The sequence below is a fragment of the Prosopis cineraria genome, unplaced genomic scaffold, assembly GCF_029017545.1.
Source record: "Prosopis cineraria cultivar Desert tree isolate PC_DT_omini unplaced genomic scaffold, ASM2901754v1 PC5, whole genome shotgun sequence".
NCBI lineage: Eukaryota > Viridiplantae > Streptophyta > Magnoliopsida > Fabales > Fabaceae > Prosopis > Prosopis cineraria.
Genome location: NW_026555336.1, coordinates 5604926 through 5625078, shown reverse-complemented (window position 1 = coordinate 5625078; position 20153 = coordinate 5604926). Strand labels below are relative to the sequence as shown.

General features: G+C 29.0%; 3 protein-coding genes across 3 annotated transcripts; 1 reads left to right on the top strand and 2 right to left on the bottom strand.

The window, feature by feature from the left end:
* Positions 1–13410: 13410 nt before the first annotated feature.
* On the top strand, positions 13411–13812 carry LOC129311501 (putative invertase inhibitor). The gene has a single exon (XM_054953832.1). The coding sequence runs from the start codon at positions 13411–13413 to the stop codon at positions 13810–13812; it is 402 nt and encodes a 133-aa protein (XP_054809807.1).
* Positions 13813–16316: 2504 nt separating this feature from the next.
* Positions 16317–17468, bottom strand: LOC129311500 (ATP-dependent DNA helicase PIF1-like). The gene has a single exon (XM_054953831.1). It carries the CDS (start codon positions 17466–17468, stop codon positions 16317–16319), a length of 1152 nt encoding a protein of 383 aa, XP_054809806.1.
* Positions 17469–17843: 375 nt separating this feature from the next.
* On the bottom strand, positions 17844–19267 carry LOC129311499 (uncharacterized). Its single transcript, XM_054953830.1, has 2 exons — positions 19039–19267; positions 17844–18913 (listed from the first exon to the last, which is right to left on the bottom strand). Exons 1-2 carry the CDS (start codon positions 19265–19267, stop codon positions 17844–17846), a joined length of 1299 nt encoding a protein of 432 aa, XP_054809805.1.
* Between the last annotated feature and the right edge of the window lie 886 nt (positions 19268–20153).

The following is a 20153-nucleotide window of genomic DNA, read 5'->3' as shown; positions in this document are numbered from 1 at the left end:
TTTTTAAAATTATTCATCATAGAAAAAAATAATATGATATTAATTTTTAAATTTATTATGTATGAACATATTTAAAATTATACACACTTTTATTTCTTATTCTTTTTTTATATTAATATTGATAAGGTTAGTAGAAATGAATTTTAAAAAGAATCAAAAAAATATATAAATGGACTGGATCTCCTTGAGAGGGGAGAACTAACCGTTAAAACTTTTTTGTGGAAAGAGTTCAATCAACAAATCATAAAAAGGTAGCATGAAGGCACAAACACATAGTGACAACTCATAAATTTGGCAAGGTTTAGTAGGAGAGATAATAGGTGGTGTGGTGATGAGGGGAATGGGAATAGGTATCATCATTTTACAAGTTTGGTAGACAACATAGATTTTTTTAAAAATGGCTCATTATCATGCATATATCACAATGAAGTGCTGGGAATGAACCTTTTTATTACCAAATTATTCTTATAATGTTTTTCAAATTCATATTTTGCCTATGATCCTAGTCTTGCCGTCTTTCTCCTCACGATCAACAATGGTCCTTAGCATAATTTCATTGTCTTATTTCAAGGTTATTGAGGGTTAATTACCATATCAACAACCACCTATTTGGAGAACACAACCATCACTCTTAACAAGCCACTGTGTCGATAATCATAAGGTTGATTTACTTTCTTCACCATCATAAAAATGACCTTTATTGTTTAATCTATGCGTTATCTTTACCATTCTAATTAATAAAAAGCAACACTTCTCATTGAGCATAAACGTTTGTCATCAATGTCATTACCAATCTCATATCTTTACTATAACATTTTTTTTTTAATTTTGAGCAATGGTTTTTTTAAATAATAGTTCTAAAGGTGTTATATAATGTGGATATAAGCACCAGTTTTCGAGCCTATATTTTGAAATAGGCAATATTCAAGTTAGAATCACTTGAATAGATAGCAATTTTCAAGCCTATAGCAACATTTTTAAAATGTTTCTAAATAACAAAATGTTGTAATGCTTGTCGAACCCCATCTCGTAGAATCTCAAACTTCATCTCTCATGTCAACTTTGTCTCTTTCTTCTTCTTCAACTATGTTTGTTGCCTTCTCCATCACCTTCTTCATCACTCTCTCTCATTATGGCTAGGTTTTTTTGTTGTTCAAACCCTTCCTCACCTTCTTCAAATTTTTTAGCTTTTATTGTTGTGTTTGTCATTGTTTTTGCTCTTGATTCTCCCTCCACCATCAACAACAATCATGATGGTGCTTGATGGCTGCATAGAGTTGTATTAGCGTTTAATTGGTTCAACATACTGTAACGAGCGTAAGTTTAATGGAAGAGTCCATCCCAAAAGACTAACCTATTAAGTGGGAAAGCCCTTTAAACTTAGAAACCTCACACTACTTATGAGGCTCCCCAATATGGGACTTATGACAGTGTTACCCTGTTAAGATCCAATATCCCTAAAGGCTTTACTTTACGAAACTTCACTCAATCTCCTGCCAGTTAGAACTCTTTGTGGATAGCCTTTTCTATGATACCAGCTCTCAATGAAAGCATTAATGTATAACGAGCATAAGCCTAATGGAAGAGCCCCTCCCAAAGACTAGCCTATCAATATCAATTGCCTTACATATTTGTATTTGTATTGATATCATACTAATACTTGTCGATACATATTTGATATGTATCTATAGAATTTTAAATATTCTTTTTAAATTTTAAAAAAGTTTAATTTTTGATATGTATTTTATACTTTTAAATTTTGAGATGATAATTTATAGCTGGTGTTTTAAGGCTAATTTTAAGAAATTAAATTTTGTTAAATATTGCAATAATAATCCTTTTTATTCCTAACATATTTTTATAATTTTGTTTAAAGTCCAAGATTAATTTTTCTTAGAAAATAAGTTTTAGATATAATAAAAAGATAGAGATTATATTTTATTAACTATAAAATATAGGAATGTAATCTTTTGGCATATAAATTCTAAATAGGGAACTATTAGTAGGGATTACACTGTAGGCAATTAAGTATAGATGAAATAAAAGTATAATTAATAATTATGTTTCATTTAGTATTACTATAAAGAACTATATAAGTATACTAGTTTGGATATTTTCTTACTTGAAATTATATTTTTAATGTTTTTTATGTATTTTTTATAAATACATATGTACATATCTGATATGTATCATATCCTATATTTTTCGAAAAAAAAATTGATGTATTGGATATGTATAGTTTCTAATTCATGCATTGTATTTGTGCATTATGGTTGGTTAGAGATAACATGTGTGTAAAATATCTTACACTCGTTATACCCTCACACCTTAATCTCTTAGACCTAATTTGGATGGAGAGAAAAGTAAGAAAATAAGGATGAGAGAAAATTCTAAATTAGAATCTTTTTATTATTTTTAAGAGTTTTCCCTCCTAATTTTCCTTCCTCCCTATTTTTTTCTTCATCCAAATAAAAGGTTAGCTTGCACCAGCTAGTTTACAATGTAAGATTTGACCACTACATAATTAAGGAGTTGCCACACCAATGTAATAACCAAAATGTCAATTATATTGATTGCAATAGTTTAAACACAAGAAACAGTAATTTGCTCTACCCATAAATATTGTTGGCAAATCTAAATGGTTTTCTAAAATGTAAAAGAGATGAAAAAAAAAAGTTTTGCATGATGTGTGCAACACTTTTTTTAGGCTTAACTTGTCTACACCTATTCTATTTTTTAGGTGCAAATTGAGTTGATGGTGAATTTCTTTCAAGATATAATGAGAATTTTTAAGTATAGTTTACACTTTCAAAACTCAAGTCAAGACAATAACAATAGTGTTTATAAAGTGATAATTTGATTTCATTTTCATTTCTCATGCATTCAAAGATAAAGACAGTAAGCTTGCATGTTTATACATAAGAAATAAGCAGTGGTGAGAAGTACTTATAAATAATAAAATAATGCCATGAAATATTGCTTTTCAAGCAATAAAACTATTTATTTAAAAATTAACCCTATATTGTTTTATAAATTAGTATAGTTTTAATATTAAGTAATCATTGGTTATTTACAATATCTTTTCATGTAGAGTAACATTCCTTTTATCATGTTCAGTTTCTTGAAATAATTTTCTTTATAAATAAAAGAGTAGCCTATAAGCTGCCAAAGCTTAAATAGTCTAGTATTCTTCTAATCTCATGAGTATTATTAAATTGTTGAAACTGAGGTCCATGCCAAAGTGCTCGCTTAGCTAAGAAGTTTGTAGCTTTATTGGCTAAGTAATATGCATGCAAAACCTCAACCTTCCACTCTCTTTGAAGACATGTACGAACTTCCTCAATTAGCAACTTGTCTTAATGTGAACTAATGTCTCCTCCCTTAACCAATTCCACCACCTTAAGAGAGTTAGAGGCAATGACAACTTGGCGCATTCCCATATCCCACGCTAAAAGTGTCTAACTTTTGATCTTATGACTTTCTAAAAGTGTCTTTAGAAATAAATAGATATATGATCTTGGTGACTTTTAATATTATAACTCCCAACATTCATAACCCTTCATAAAAATTTGTTAATTTATAATTTTTAAAAAGAGGTATATTCATGTTAAAAATTTCCAACAAATATTAAGGATTAATACACCATGCCTTCATTAAGAAAATGGTTACGATCCCAAAATTTAAATAAAGAGGGGCCAAGGAAATCCTATGTATCTAAGTGAGATGTTCTACTACAGCATCAATCCTATTGAAACACTAAAGGCGTTGGCCACTTCTTGGTCCATTTTTTGCGGCCTCAATTAATATAAAATTGCAACAAATAGAGAAATTAAACTCATATACTCACTTAGCTTAACATAGAATAGATTAATGGCTAGGATAAGATATGTGAAGAGAGATCTAACTTTGGCTAAGATGAGAAAGAATGAACAAGAGTAATAGGTGGGATGAGACTACTAAAAGAATGTGTATTTTTATTTTTAAAGGCCAAATAATAGCAATACTCTTAGTTATACATATTAAATAGGATTGTTGACTTTGTAATTAGTCTATGAGTTGCACTCAATCAATTCTAACAAAATGCAAAATAATCAAGTAATATTACAAATTATAGTCTGTAATTAAATTTAATCATTGATTAATGTTAATTCATCCACATCCATTCTTGGAATGCATTGGTCCTGAAAAAACATGTAAGAAAAAAAAAACTAGCTAATTATCATTCTCATGACATAAATAATGCAAAAGTAAGTATCCATGCATTCCTTAGGAGGATAATTCGGGCAAATGACTTCAGTGTCTAGTTGATTGCCTCAAGCAACCATTCATTTTTCTAGCAATTCATTTCCCTCCTCATGTAGTCAAAAGTGACGATCCAATTTTACATTAACAAGAAGGCCTAAATTTCTTTGATCCAAGTGCTTAGTGGATTATCCTGAGAATGCTCACAATTGATAAGAGCAATGCTCCCGTTGAATCACTATAGACGACAAACTTATGATTTCCATAGTTCCAGCTAAGCTTTAGACCTTTAAAGATGATCCTCATGACCTCAACGATAGTGGGTGAGGGGTAACCAAAGTTTTTGGTAAAACTTGGTATCTAATTTTCTTTATCTAACTCAACTTTCTTGTTTAAGAATCACTAAAAGTATCGCCTACCAAAGGTAGCTAGCTCTAGTTTGGAAATCCATTAAATTTTTAAGTTCACATCAAAAATTTTAAAAACTATTCTAACAGTTGCAATATAGGACTAACTAAACACTATTATTGATCTAGTGATTACAACATTGTTTTAAGGAACAATTTTCTTTAATTTGCATTAGTTCTAAGCGTGTTGTTTAATGTGAGTATAAGCAACAATTTTTGTATATTACTATTGAACCTTACTTTAAATAACAAATATTTCACAACATTTGAAAATTGTTACCCAAAATAGAATAAGCAACAATTACAAGGGTTAAAATATGTAATGGGGTGTCTTAAATTAGGACTAAAATCATCATACTAACTATAATTAATCAAGAACTAATTTAATTAAGAGATTAACCTAAATAAATTTTTAACATATACTTTCACAAATGATTCAACACAAAAGGATCCCAAGTCTTTAAAATATTTTAACAACTCATATTATTTAATTAAATATATGCGAAAGCTTGATAAAGGAAACGCATCTCAATATGGAAGAAAAGCTTCCCTCTTTATTTTCTCTCTTTGCCTTACTTCACAATATATATATATATATATATATTTACAACATAACACTTAGCCACTCAAACCTTTCCATAACTGGCAGCGGGGGCTAAGGGCTCAATCACATTTATCACAATGACTATTACCTAATCATCATATTCTATATATCATCTATTTATTAATAGCCTATTATATGCATGAATTTTTCTTTTCATTCACATATAATTAATATAAACTACTTACTCTTGGACATCAAAAACACAAGAGAAAATCATAACAACATTCAAGTTCTCAAATTAAGCAAATAATAACTATTTCTCCTTACACAAATATTTTGGCCCATTAAGATAAACACAAGCATCCAGCCATATTCTTAAGGGCCCAAAATATATTTTCACCCAATATAAAACCTATAATACTAGTTAATCAAGAATATATTATCTTAGTTGACAATATCATAAATTAAATATACATATTAAAAATAAAAAGAGAAAGGCCTACAGAAGTGAGTATTTTTGCTTGGCCCAATGCTCATTTCCTCTATTCTTCCTAAATGAGCTAGCTTCTGTAATATGTTAAAAAAGAGGGGTGAGTACAACCACTCGATAACTAGGTATATTTAAGTTATACAAATGCATAATAATTAATCATGAATGCAAATAGCTATTAAATTCATCAAGATAATCATGTAAACAATCATATCAAGAACATGTTAATCACATTAACATTTAACTCATGTGAATAATCTCAAGAATAAAGTCAAATATAAAATGAGCTCGATTTCCTGCAATTACAATCATGTTCTCAAACATAACTGTTAATCACTCAAATGGCATGATAATAATAATATGCATGATCAATCTCTTCCTTATATCCCCCTTATTTCTTTTAATATGAAATCTGTGGGCTAACAACCAGAAAGGATCGTTTATGTGGTGAGACTATCTAAGATCTTAATCATATCATGCAGGGCTATCGAGTGAGGGTTACCTTACTCACTTATAAACAAAATTCCCCTAAATCATGCATTATGGGGTGTTATACTCAAGACTAGCTCTACTTAAAACTCCAGATAGGCCAGAAGGGTTAAGTCTCTTAATAGGAACAATGCCACAGTATCTTACAAGGCAAGTGACGACTATAACCTTTAGGATTATCGGTTAATAGCCAAGTACTATATGGATTTCGCACAACCTCTAGCTCCTTCACTAAGGCGAACTCTTACCATATGATCATACTCATGAGAAAATACATTTCAAAAACTCATATATATAATTCAAAATTATCCCACATGCTCATCAACTTTCTTGCTCAACAAGCATTAAGAATCATGATATTTCAATTATGCCTCTTGCATCAATTTTTATATTATCAAAAAAATTACATTAGCATAATATAAAACTCAACATGCTCATATACAATTCATCACTATGCATTAATCCACAATTTATATTCAAGAGTATGCACATCATCATCAACCATCAATCTCATTACTTACACTAAGTCACAATTAAATTGGTCCACAAATCATAAGGTTTCAATAAAGCCACATATGCATTACAAACAACCATTTCAAAATTTAAGTATATATATATATATTATTTTGTTTTACCAACATAAATAATTAATTAACACACAAATGCATAAAATAATTTTTTTTTCGGTTACCTCAACTTTTGAGAGTCAAAGGTTACTCCTTAAATTACAACACTTTCAAAGCTTTCCAAAGCTTGAATGGTGCCAAAAGGAAATTAATTTATAATTAATCATATCCCAATGTATCATTAATATTATCAACACAATTTTCACTCATATTTCAACACCTAAATATTTATTTTATTTTATTTTATTTTTTAAGACTAGTCTCAGCCTCTTCAATTCTAAAATTTAATTTTATATATTTAAACTTGTCTACTTGGTTCAATAGTCTCCTTCACAATAATTTCATTGAAGTTTGGCTAAAAATATTATTCAAATAATTTTTTAATATCAAAATTTTCCTTTTTATTCCAAAAATTCACACATAAAAATACTCAAAAATTACAAACTTGATTTCAAGTTTAGAATCATTATTCTACGGCCATAATAATTTATTTCTCATCTCATATAATTATTTATACATCAATAAATTAATTTATATCTTCAAATTTAACTAAAAATATACCCAAAGAGATCTAAGGATAAGCTCAAAGGCCTTAAATTTTAATTCTATCAATAAAATAATACTCTAAAATATTTATTACACTACCAACAACATCAATAACTAGATTTATTCATCAAAAATTTATCTTTCTTTTAAATCCTAGGTTTTTAAAAATTTCAAAATCTGCAACTCAAGGTGAAAAAAACTAACAAAGAAAAATATTTAAAACACTTACCTAGTTTCAAAATATTTAAAATATTATCTGAAGTATCCTATTATGAAGCCCTATCTTCTACTTTAGCTCTGTTGCAGGTGTTGCACTTGCTGTCTCTGTTTTTGTTGTCTCTGTTGCATAAGAAAGAATGAGAAAAGGGAAGGAAAATGAAATGAAAAGGGAAAGTGTGTTGTTTTAGGGAAAAAAAAAAGGTGTGGGTCTCACATGATAATTCACACTACATTCTCTCTTCTTTGTTTTCTTCAATACACATACACCTAATGCATGAAAGCCATCCACCTTGGAGTCGGCTTCTCTCTTTAGAGAGAAGCCTTCCCTGCCTCTCCTTTGAGGCAAAGAAAAATCTAGACTGTTCAGATTTAATATTTTTATTTTTATTTATATTTTTAAAATAAAAATTATAAAAAAGTTAATAAATGTATTTATCAATTTAACAGTTTAAATTTAATTTAGATGATCTAAATTTAATATAAAAAATTTAAATTAACTTCTCAGATATAGTTTGAATAGTGTAAATATATTCTGAATAAAATATTAAATTTATTAAAAATTTTAATATTAATTTTAGACCATTTATATTAAATCTAAACTGTCAGATTAATAATTATATTTATTAAATTTTTTTACAATTTTATATATTTTTATTTTAAAAATATTAAATCTGGATAGTTTAGATTAAGCCTTTACCTCGACGAAAAAATAGAGTAGGCTTCTCTCAAAGGAGAGAAGCTAAATCCATCCGCCTGCCACCCTCTTCATTTTTTTTATTTAATGTACACTAAACACACGCACACACCAACGTCTGTCCCCCTTCCCCTATTCTTCTTCTTTTTATATAATAATAACAATTTATTATTATTTTTATTTTTTAAAAAATTATAGTTTAAGATTTGGATTTTATTCTAGGTTAGATCCAAATAATAATTTTTTAACTAAAATTATTTATATCTAAATATTTATTTAAAATTACTCATTTACCTTTAATTAACTTAATTAATCTTGAATTAAATTTTGAAATGTTACAAAATAAACTTTTTGAATAGATAACATAAAGACTATTGCCTATAAAGGTATTTTCATTGCAACATCTAAAATATGTTCTCTATTCTAATAAGTAACAAAAATATAAAGGTTGCCTTTTAAATATTCTTTTTCACAACATTTAAGAGTTATTGCTTGTTGTTTTACTACATATAAAAAATTAGTTTAATTTTTTTGTATACTTTTTATTTGTTTATTCTCTTAACTTTTAATTTATTATTTAGATAAATTCAAAAATTTATTTCACAACTATCTACACATATGTATTATTTTGCTTTACATTATCTAAAAGTCATGTTGAAAGATTGATTAGAGTCACCACATCCTTTCATGAATCCTAGGTGTAGGCTGAAATATTAAATCTGAGTTATTTAATAATTCTACAATAATTCCTAAATATTGTCTATCTTATGTTATAAGTAACATTTCTAAACCATTGCAATAGGTTTTTAAAAAAATATTGTTTATTTTTATAGTTTGAGGCAACAATTTTTCAAGCAAATAATAAGCAACCTTTACATTTGAATCACTTGAAAATTGTTGCCTATACTTTTAAGCAATAGTTTTCAAGTCTATTGTAAGTGCAATAATTTTGACTTGGTCCTAAATAACAAAATTGTTGTGCTTTTCATTGTTTAGTGTAGTTGTGCTTTTCATCTTCATTTGCTTATTCACTCACTATTATAGAAGGGGATATCTACATTGGTTAAATTAGGTATCTACAACCGGTATAGATAAAATTGGTATAGAAATCATATCTATATCTACACCAATTATAAATATTGTTAAAATTAAGTACTTCTTTTTTTCATTTGTTTTTCCCCTTTACTTCTTTAACTTTCTTGTTATTGATCAAAGTTTTAGAAATTGGACTAGCCGATTTAACCGGTTGAATCGGAAACCAATCATTAGTCCGGTCTAATATGTCACATAATTGGGAGGTAATCAAATTGGTCAAGAATCGATAAACTAGTTAACAAACCTCAAAAATTGAGAAAACATATTGGTTTATAGGTTCAAGCAATTTGGTTTGAAAGCAAAAAAAAAAATCAGATTAGAGAAGCTTAGAGAAAAGATGAAATATGGAGAAATGAAAGATTTGAGGGGGGCAAATGCAAGAAGAGAAGTTATTTTGCTATAAACATTATCTTTTGCATGTTGCTTCAATCATTGGAGGAAAAATGTTACAAATTTATTTCAATCTTTCAAACTGACCACGAAGAGAAATAAGGAAGAAGACCAACTCTCTCTCTGAAATATAGAAAGGGAGCAAGGGATATTAGCTTTTTCCTCCTAAAAGTAGTAGCCATTCCTCTGAAGTCTTGTCATTGCAATAACAGCAGCAGCAACAACAACAATAAATTATATTATATTATATAAACAGGTACTTTTTTTCAAACAAATTTAATGGTAAAGTATGAATGATTTATAAACTTAACTACATTTAGTTGAATATTTTATATTATTTTTAGTTGGCGAAAAAATAGTTGAGTGTTTTTTTAAATTTAATGTTGGTTTTATAATCATTGGAAGATATACTTTGTTATTTTTATATGTATATTATTAAAAAATATTAAATTATTTATAAATAGTTTGATTATGGTTCAATCATTAATCCTTAAATTGATACCTTACTTGATTTAATAATTGGTCTAATTTTTAAAACCTTGTTATTAATATGGTGTGGAAAAGGACTACCATGTTACTTTACCACCCCATTTTTTCTTCACTTCTCTCTTTCTTTTTGGGTAGAATTGGTAATTCAGGTGGGGCAAGCTTATTTGGGTCAAGCTTAATTTGTGCCAGTCGTATTTGAATCGAACTTAAAATATCATATTCTCTTAAAAAGCTCATATAGTGAAGTTTGAACCTAACTTTTTTCGATTGGGTTCGAAATGGCTCGTCGGGTGGCCAAAATTACTAAATTTATATATCTATAAAGCTAGAAATCTTAACTGTCAGATTTATTCGAGTTGGATTTAATTCAGGCTGAGCTTATTCAAATCGGCTTAAAGTATCCTACTTTTTTTAAAAAACTCATATAGTTAAACCCAACTTTAACTTTTTTTGAACAAGTTCAGGTTGGCTTGAATCATCGACTCTATTTTTGAAAAAAAACGTTCCAAATAATTGTTTTTTTCTTGGTACTGGTTTGGGTTTCTTTCGTGAGTTACTACAAGAGACTCATAATACATAGATCAAGTCTCTTATAACATCATAGGTCGCTCCTTACATGGGCCATATCTTGCCCATTATTAATAAGCACTCTAGAGTCTAGCCCGTACTCCAATATTGCCCAATGCATCTAAAATGTCAACTAGAGATAATTTTGGTAATTTTTTTTTTTAAATCCTTTGTATGATACTCCTTAGTCCTTATGCTCTAAAATATAAATAGTTCTTTTGCATACTAATAAAATTTTTATTCTCATAAAAATATATAGTATTTTTTTATCTTTAGTTTTAATTTTTGATGAGTGAAAAGAAGGTCATAAAATCAAATATACAAAAATCTAGATTAATAAATATAATGGGTAAAAAGAAATATTTTTTAACAAATAATAAATTGATTATATTTTGAACTAAAATTAATTAGGAAAAATGCCTAAATTTTGGATCGGTGGAATGAGATATCCATATATGGATCCATGCACCACGTCACCCATGTTTCATCTAATGAAAATATGATATTAAATATAAATTGATTCTTTTATTAATGATAGTGGAGAAAAAATATAAGAAATTAAATATATATTTTATTATAAAAATAAAGTCATTAAAAATAATGACATATAAGATTTTATTTTATTGAATTGGTGCAATTTTATTAGATAGAAAATAAATGATATATGTGATGTATCGGGTCCATGTGTGAATTTTTAATAGGCAGCATATTTTTTGAAGTTGGTGAGCTACTCCATTTTTTTTGAAATGGAAAGGAGTGATTAATATTCCAGCATGAATAATGGAACTTAATATTGTAACAGAGAACAGTAATGGCATTGATGCATAATTTTGCATGAGACCATATAGAGATACTCTTAAACCAACCCATCAAGTCATTTGTAGATTACCTAATAAAATTCCATCATTTCAATCAAATAAAATATTATATATCATTATTTCTATTTTAATGATTTTACTTTTGGAATATGACATCTTTTTTATCTTTTTTATCTTTATTATTATCAATAATAAAACCAATTTATATTTATAATTATATGACATGTCATGTTTTTATTAAATAATAGACGTGATATTCCAGATTTATATAAAAATTTCCCAAACTGTATATGACCAATCAATAATCCGCTTCTGCATCCCATATATGAAGTTGAAATCTCCAGAGTCTTCATCCCCATTACCCATAAAGAAGCTCGTTTCTTATAGATTTTTTTTTTAAATGCAAGTTTCTTATTGATTTTGCTTATTCTGTATGTATGTTCGAATGGATCAGTTCAGATATCATGGGTGATTCTTGCAGAGAAGCTTCAAATATATAACATTGGCTTAAACCTAATTTTTTTTATTACATCAACAAATCTTTAATCTCTTCCTATATCTCACCCAGCTTTTGCCATCATATTTGGCTTAAAAAAATGAACACATCCTAATTAAAATAATATGAACAGTAATTAATTAAATGATAAATTTGCAATATGTAATATCAGATTTTAGTTTTGTTCTCCATAACATACAGTATATTGATAATTTTTAAGTATTCCAGCTTGGTTTCTGTCCCACCAACTTCTTAATGTAACATGTCTGGTAATTCTGATTAGATTTGATTAGTCAACTCAAACAAATTCAAAAAATTTTAGCATCAAGGTTGGGAGTTTAGATAATTTTCTTTACTTGGGACATATTTAGAATAAGTTTGAAAAAATTTACGCCAAGTTGTACTTGAATCAGCTTAGCTTGAATGCCAGAATTCTTTTTTTATTACTAATAAAATAAAATCAAAATAAGATGAAATTAAAAAAAGTTAATTTTTAAAATAAAAATTAAAATTAACTAAAAAATAAAATAAATTTTAATAATTTAAGTATTCAGGCCAATCCACTGAATATGTCTGAAAGTCCGAAGTTTAGTGTTGGGCTTGACTAGACATTTATATATTTGGGTATTATAAAACTGATCTAAATTGATCCCAGCTCAAATAAATCTGACCCCTTAAATTGCTGGATCTAATTTTTCATATGGAATCGATTAGGCTAGTCGAGTGTACACATGTATGGACAGGAAAATCCAAGTTCGTTGGGATAACTTGAGCATTCAGCAACAAAGTTATAACTTAGAAGACACAATCATGATTTTTTTTTTTGGAAAAAAAGAGAGAAATTAATATAAGTCAAAATATTAAATCAGTAACACCTCAGCTTTTTGTTAAATTCGGTACCATTTTTCTTGTGATTTATAACAAATCTTACGTGCATGCATATCTAAAAAACCAAACCACAACTGTAATGCCGCAAAACACAGCATGATATCTAACTTAATTTAGTGTTTTTTGCTAGTTTAACGACACGACTCGATAATTTCAAATTCCACCAACAAAAAATTCAGATTTCACCCATATATACACAAACACACTATACCAGAAGAACAAGAGAAGAAGAAGAAGAAAGGAGCAGAACAATAATGAAGCTAATCACTTTTTACCCTTTAAGTTTCGTTTTGATTTTGGTTCTCTTTCAAGGCTCAAATGGCTCCGATTTCATTCGTGAATCTTGCACAAAGGCCTGAAAGAATGATCCGATCGTCCTCTTTGATATCTGCGTCAGAAGCCTTGAGGCCATGATCTCTCAGAGCAGTGCTCCACCAGCCAGCCTCGGAGATCTTGTGGCCATGTCGATTCAGATGACTAAGTCCAATGCAACAAACATAGTTTCCACCATTTCCAATCTTTTGAAGGACCCCAACAATAATAATAAATTCAGTGAATATGCGAAGGAATGCTTGGAAGATTGTTCTGAACTTTACTCAGACTCTCTCTCTGATTTGGATGACGCCATAAGAGCTTTCGAGTCCCAAGATTTTAACACGGCAAGTATAAAGGTAAGCGCAGCCATGGAAGCTTCTGTTACCTGTGAAGATCAATTCCATGATGGGAACGAAGAGTCTCCTTTAACAGAGGATGACAACATGTACTTTGAACTTAATGCAATGTCTTTGGCTTTCATCAAGATGCATCAATAGTACTTTTGAAATGACTCTGCAACATCTCTCTCTGAACTTTTTTACAGTACTCTTACCAAGCCAGCTATTTCATCAAATGATCATATAAAATGATGACATATTGTATGTATAGTTCAAATTAAAGTCGTTTCTATGGAAATGATGCAAGGTCTTGACGCTTTTCTGTTGAAAGCTGTTTCTGAATTGAATTATTGTTTTACCCGTCGGTTAAAGGAGCTATAAACTGAGAAAACCTAGTTTATATATATAATAAAGAGTCAAACTCATTCCATGTGATGAATATTATGCCACGTTAAATTGATGCGTTTCATTTTTGTCTTACAAAATATTGTAATTTATGTTTTGTTCTTTACAAATAATTTAGGTTAGATGATGTGAATCATGTTATGAGGATTTGATGTGGGTTGTATGGATTAGATTTAATTTTTTTTAAGACTCCACTGATAAAAATTATCTTCCTAGAACAAATGATAGACATCTCTAAACTAAATTGTTATATATTAAAATTTGAACCCTGTCAATTTTAATTGATTAAATAATTTTTTTAATTTATAAAAAAGATTAAAAATTATTTAAATTGGTTAAAGCCAGCCAACCCACACGACTTAGGTTAACTAATTCATTTTTCTTTAAGTTGGAATTCATTTTTTCATATGTTGGTATAACATAAAACATAATCCATTTTCTCCACCAATTCATATTAGGTTGGAATATAATTCATTTTTTTATGGGTTGGCATCAATGTAATTCATTTTCTCCACCAATTCATACAAACGTGTTCATATAATTCAGGTTGGATCATATTCAATAACCAAATTAGAAGCCATCATGTGGGGTAACCAAAAATAGAAATTTATCTAAAAGTGGGGGCTAAAATTGGTTTCAAATCTTATAAATAAAACCAAACATTATTACAAAGAAGGCTGCATACTATGGGTCATGGGAGCAATTTGACCCTGCTTCCCCTGAATTCCTCACTGCACATATGCTACCTCTTATTTAATTTAGGAGAGTTTAAAAGTAAAGCAATGAAAATTAAATAAGTTTCAATTTATTTATTTTTCCAGCCCCTTCCTATAAATCAATTTGGTTTTAAGTAGTTAGGAACTTAATATATTTAATATTAACTTCAAGGCCGACAAAGTTGAGTATTTTAAATCAAGAGATTATTTTATTCACCTTAAAACATTTGCCAGCACTTTAAAAATCATACGCCCAACTGTTCATTCCCATCATTTTAATTAACTAGTGTTTCACCCGTGCAATGCACGGGTCCTCTTATAAGAATTATAATAATTTTTAATTCAACTTGTATTACTAAATGAGGTTATTTAAATAAAGTTATAATAAAAAATATATTTTAAAATAATTAAAATATATGATGGTATTGCAATAATAAAACAATTGCAATATAAATGAATTCAAAATGTGATGAATCAAGATTCAAATTCCTATTGAGAAAAGTGACTATATTTAGTTTTCGACCATACTTAAAACTGGAATTACATCAGTACTCAATCAACACATATACACATGCATTTATTTAAATATACATGTAGAAAACATTTTCTAAATATAATAGATGTGAGTGTACTACAAAAGATATAGGCATGAAATCATAACATACACAAATGAAATACATCTAATATAATATGCAATATATCTAACAGGAATGAATGTTCAACAATTTATTTAAACATGAGGTAATATATATATATATATATATATAGGAGGGAGGTAAATGATGGTGTGCTTTTTTTCATCAATGAGTTGTTCAATCATAGATAATAAAATTCATGTAATACCTGAACACAGCTCTAGCCATAAATACCGACAAAACTTGGTAAAATATTCCTGAAACAAATGATAAAATTTTATGTGGATGTTAAATATAAGGAAGAATATGAATAAAAGAACATAATTGGCAAGTTAATTTTGAATATTTGAAAAGGAACAATTAGCAAATATAAGAAAACATAATATAAAATAATTATATATAAATTTTTATGATATATTATTTAACGATGAGTCACTAATAGATGATAGATAAGAGGCAAGGTTTAATTCGAGCATGTACCTTATATGTGAATCTATGTCAAACCATTAAAGATTTCTTTATAAACAACATTGTTGGTTTTGTTTGTTGGTTTACCCTCTTCATCTAGAATTAAAATCTTCAAGCCACATCTGCTACGAACTCGAGATATAGCAACGTACAACTGACCATGTGTAAATACAGGTCGTGGGAGGTACAATCCAACATTTGTGAGACTCTGTCCTTGGCTCTTATTAATCGTCATTGCAAAGGACAACATAATAGGGAATTGGCATCTGCATATTGTGAAAGGTAAACTTGCATCTGATGGAGTAATAGTCATTCGAGGAATTAAAACTTTTTAACCTTTTGAGATTCCTGTCATGATCTCAGCTTCAATGACATGTCTGACAAGTTTACTGACAATTAATCGAGTACCGTTACAAAGACTAATAGATTTGTCGATATTTCACATGAGCATAATAGGAGCCCCTACTTTAAGCTTGATTTCATGATTAGGTATTCCTGACATTGTTAATGAATTCAAGAATTCTGGCGAGTGAATATCCTGTAAAGCACCTCCTATTTCATCTTGTTTGGAAACTGTATCTGCGCTTAAGTAGCAAACTTCATCACCAGGGAGCATAGATAAAACATATTCATTGACTTCATCAACAACTACTAATGTTGGAGCTAAGATAGCACGCTCTTGGAAATAACATGCACTATGTATATTCTGTAGCAGTTCTGGATAAGTGGAATCAACAATACACCTAAGAGGATCTTGAGTAGGGTTTAACAATAACTCATCTGGAATTGTAATTTCTTCTGCTTCTTTATGGTTGTCGTCAACTTTTCCATCACCAATTGAGATAATCCAGTTTGCAAATTCTTGAACTCTCATTGCATCTTTAGATGTTGCATTGGTCAATAGTCTCATATTTTTAGTCAATGTAAAAACCTTACAATCTTTCCATAAGTATAAAGAAGTGATTGCAGCAAATACAATATCCTCTCTACTACCTTTTCGCACAACTGGAAGAATTTGTCGAAAGTCACCACCAAGCAAAATAACTTTGCCACCAAAGGGCCTTAACGCAGCATCTACTTGTTGAACTTTCATGATATCTCTCAGAGACTTATCAAGAGCCTTAAAACAAAATTTATTAGCCATGGGTGCTTCATCCCATATTATTAGGGAAGTGTTGATAAGCAGTTCACTAAGATGACTACCATGTTTTATATTACAAATTGAATTTTCATTAACTGCAATTGGAATGCGAAATTGAGAATGAGCAGTTTTACCTCCTAGCAATAATAATGAGGCAATACCACTTGAAGCTACGTTTAAAACAATCTTTCCCTTAGAACGTAAGGAGGTGCTTAATGTATTCCATATATATGTTTTTCCAGTTCCACCATGGCCATAAACAAAGTACATGCCACCATTATTACTTTTGACTGTAGATAACACTTGGTCATATATTTTCTTCTGTTCAGGAGTCAAATTGTTCAACAAACAAATTAATTCTGATGATAATAATTTTTTGTCATAGCTCAACTCCATACGCATAAGTTTGTTGCTCCTTAATTCCATAACAGATGACTGTGGCAAAGGCATAGAACCAAACTTAGATAATGTCCTTGCATTTACATTCAAGAGCTTCTCAATCTCAAGCAAGGTTAAATTTTGCAACTCTTCATCAAATAACTGAAAACCTAATGGACTTAAATAGTTAGAAGTGTGTAAAATGTTGTATTTTTAATAGCATTTCATGAAGTAAAATTAAAGACAAAGAAATATGAATTGTAATGATAAGATGCAGGTAATAATATGTACACATTTACCTTGGTGTCCTGTTATTTATCTCTGTTGATACAATATGTCATCAGATAATGGTTTTCAAATTTGTCTCCATATAAACTCTGGACGTGATAAACAGTTACAGGCTAATAAGGTTGAAAACAACCGTCTCAAATAGTTGGCTGAGGCCCATTAAGCTGCTTCAAGTATCGCATCAGTATACTCTTTATCATCATCTAACAATCCTAAAGCATAACATGCATCTCTGAATGAATTATGGTAGACACCATTCACTGTACGAAGGGATTTGTAAGAGGTTGGGCCTTTAATGGTTGCAAGAAGCATGCGCAAGTAGTATGACTCACCACTGCCTGGTGGTGTGTAATACATCCTTTCGATGGAAAATCCTTTTTTTCTTGGTGTCCATTCACAAGTATCTTTGTGATATGTAAATTTCATAGGGAACTCTGAGTAAGTTAAACCTTTGGCATTTTCATATTTAGCATTAGCAATGAACCAAGCTTCAAACATAGTCGGTTTCCCATTATTTCTAGACATAACATCTTGTAGATCTTCATTCTCCTCAAATACCACCATTTGATGATTAGGCAAGTGAAATGATAGTCTTTCAACAAAGGGATTTCTATAATTAATATCGAACCCTAAGATCCTCCAAACTGATTCACATGACGAAACATATCGACAATCAAAAAACATTTTGATCTCATCATGAACCAAACCCTCACTTACATCATCTGCTTGAGTATAGAATGCAGCAGTAACTCGATCATAACCTTTATTAACATATTTAAAAAGATACTTAATGGAGTCTCCTTGATTACATCTTTCAACATTAATGTGAGCTCCATATTTTAATAAAAGAGTTATGTTATAGGGGATAACATATCTGTTATCCAATGGGATCCCATTCTTCATGACATGTACACCATTATCTTTCCTTTTATACCTTGGATATCCATCTTCATGGATCACTGTTGTAGAGTTAAAGTTTTTTGGGAATTGCTTAGTACATATTCCTTTGTCCATACATGGAGAATGAGGATTAGCTATTCCACATGGCCCATGTAACATGTAATTCACCACTACATCATGTAACTCAGGTTGTGCTTCTTTATCAGGGATTTCTGCTGAAATGATGTTGTCAATATCTTTAGCAGTAGATAACTTATCTTTATTTGCAAGGAAAACCAAAATATGAGCATGGGGAAGACCTTGCTTTTGAAATTCAATTGTATATAGAACTGTAACATAAAAACATGAAAACAAATATTAGAAAGAAATAGAAATAAACCATGCATATTACAAATGCATATGTAAACTAAAAAAGAGTAGTAAAAGGAGCCTATTAATGTAGTTTGAGTAATACCTGCTTTAACACTTCCGAAAATTTCCTCTTTTCTAATATCTTTGATAAGCAAGTCTATCTTCATTTTAAATATACGTGTGACAATGTCAGGACGATCTTCTATGCGAAGTTGACGAGCTTCCAAAAATCTAGTCATTTCAGGCCATTTTGGATTAACTGTAAAAGTTATGAACAAATCTGGAAACCCAGCCCATCTACAAATAGCCATTGCATCCTGGTAGTTTTGCATTGTATAACGGGCACCACCAGTGAAAGAAGATGGAAGGATTACTCGTTTCCCTACAAATGAAGCCTGAGTATCACCTCTAAAAACTGCATCTGCTAAACCATTATAAACCTCTGCTCGTAGTTTTTTTAATTCAGTTTTTATTTGTTAATTTATATTAATTTTTTATTTGAATGATAGAATATTGAATAACTAACCATATCTAAAGAGGAATCGTGGAGTTAGGAAATTATTAGATCACGGGCTAAGAAGTTACCGAAATAAATAATCTAAATAAATATCTATATTTAAATTTAATTATATACATGAATCAAAAAAATAAAGAAAATTAAGAATTTCATAAATAAGATTTTTATTTTATTGTTTACATGTCTGCACGAGATGACAATTAAAATATCAAGAAAATTATGTTGTTATATTTATTTTAAATATTATAATTTAACTTAATATCCATTAAATACTCAATTCATAAATCATATATATTTAATTAAATTATAAATGAGAATTATATTAATTAATAACATATAAAGAATTTAATGTAATTATTTTATTAAGTCATACGAATTTAATTCAATTTTTATTTGTTTATTTATATTAATTTACAATTTAAATGATAAAATATTGAATAACTAACCATATCTAAAAAGGAATCGTGGAGTTAGGAAATTATTAGATCATGGGTTAAGAAGTTACTGAAATGAAAGAATAAAAATAAATTATATTCATAAATTAAAAATATTTTTGTAAATAAAATCTTATGTGACTTTTTTGAAATTGTACTATTTGAAAAAATGACACTTGTCATTCATAGAGATGCGCTTGTTATTCTTCTATTATATATATATAGATGTACATATAAACCGAATGATGTTATATGATTCAATTTACT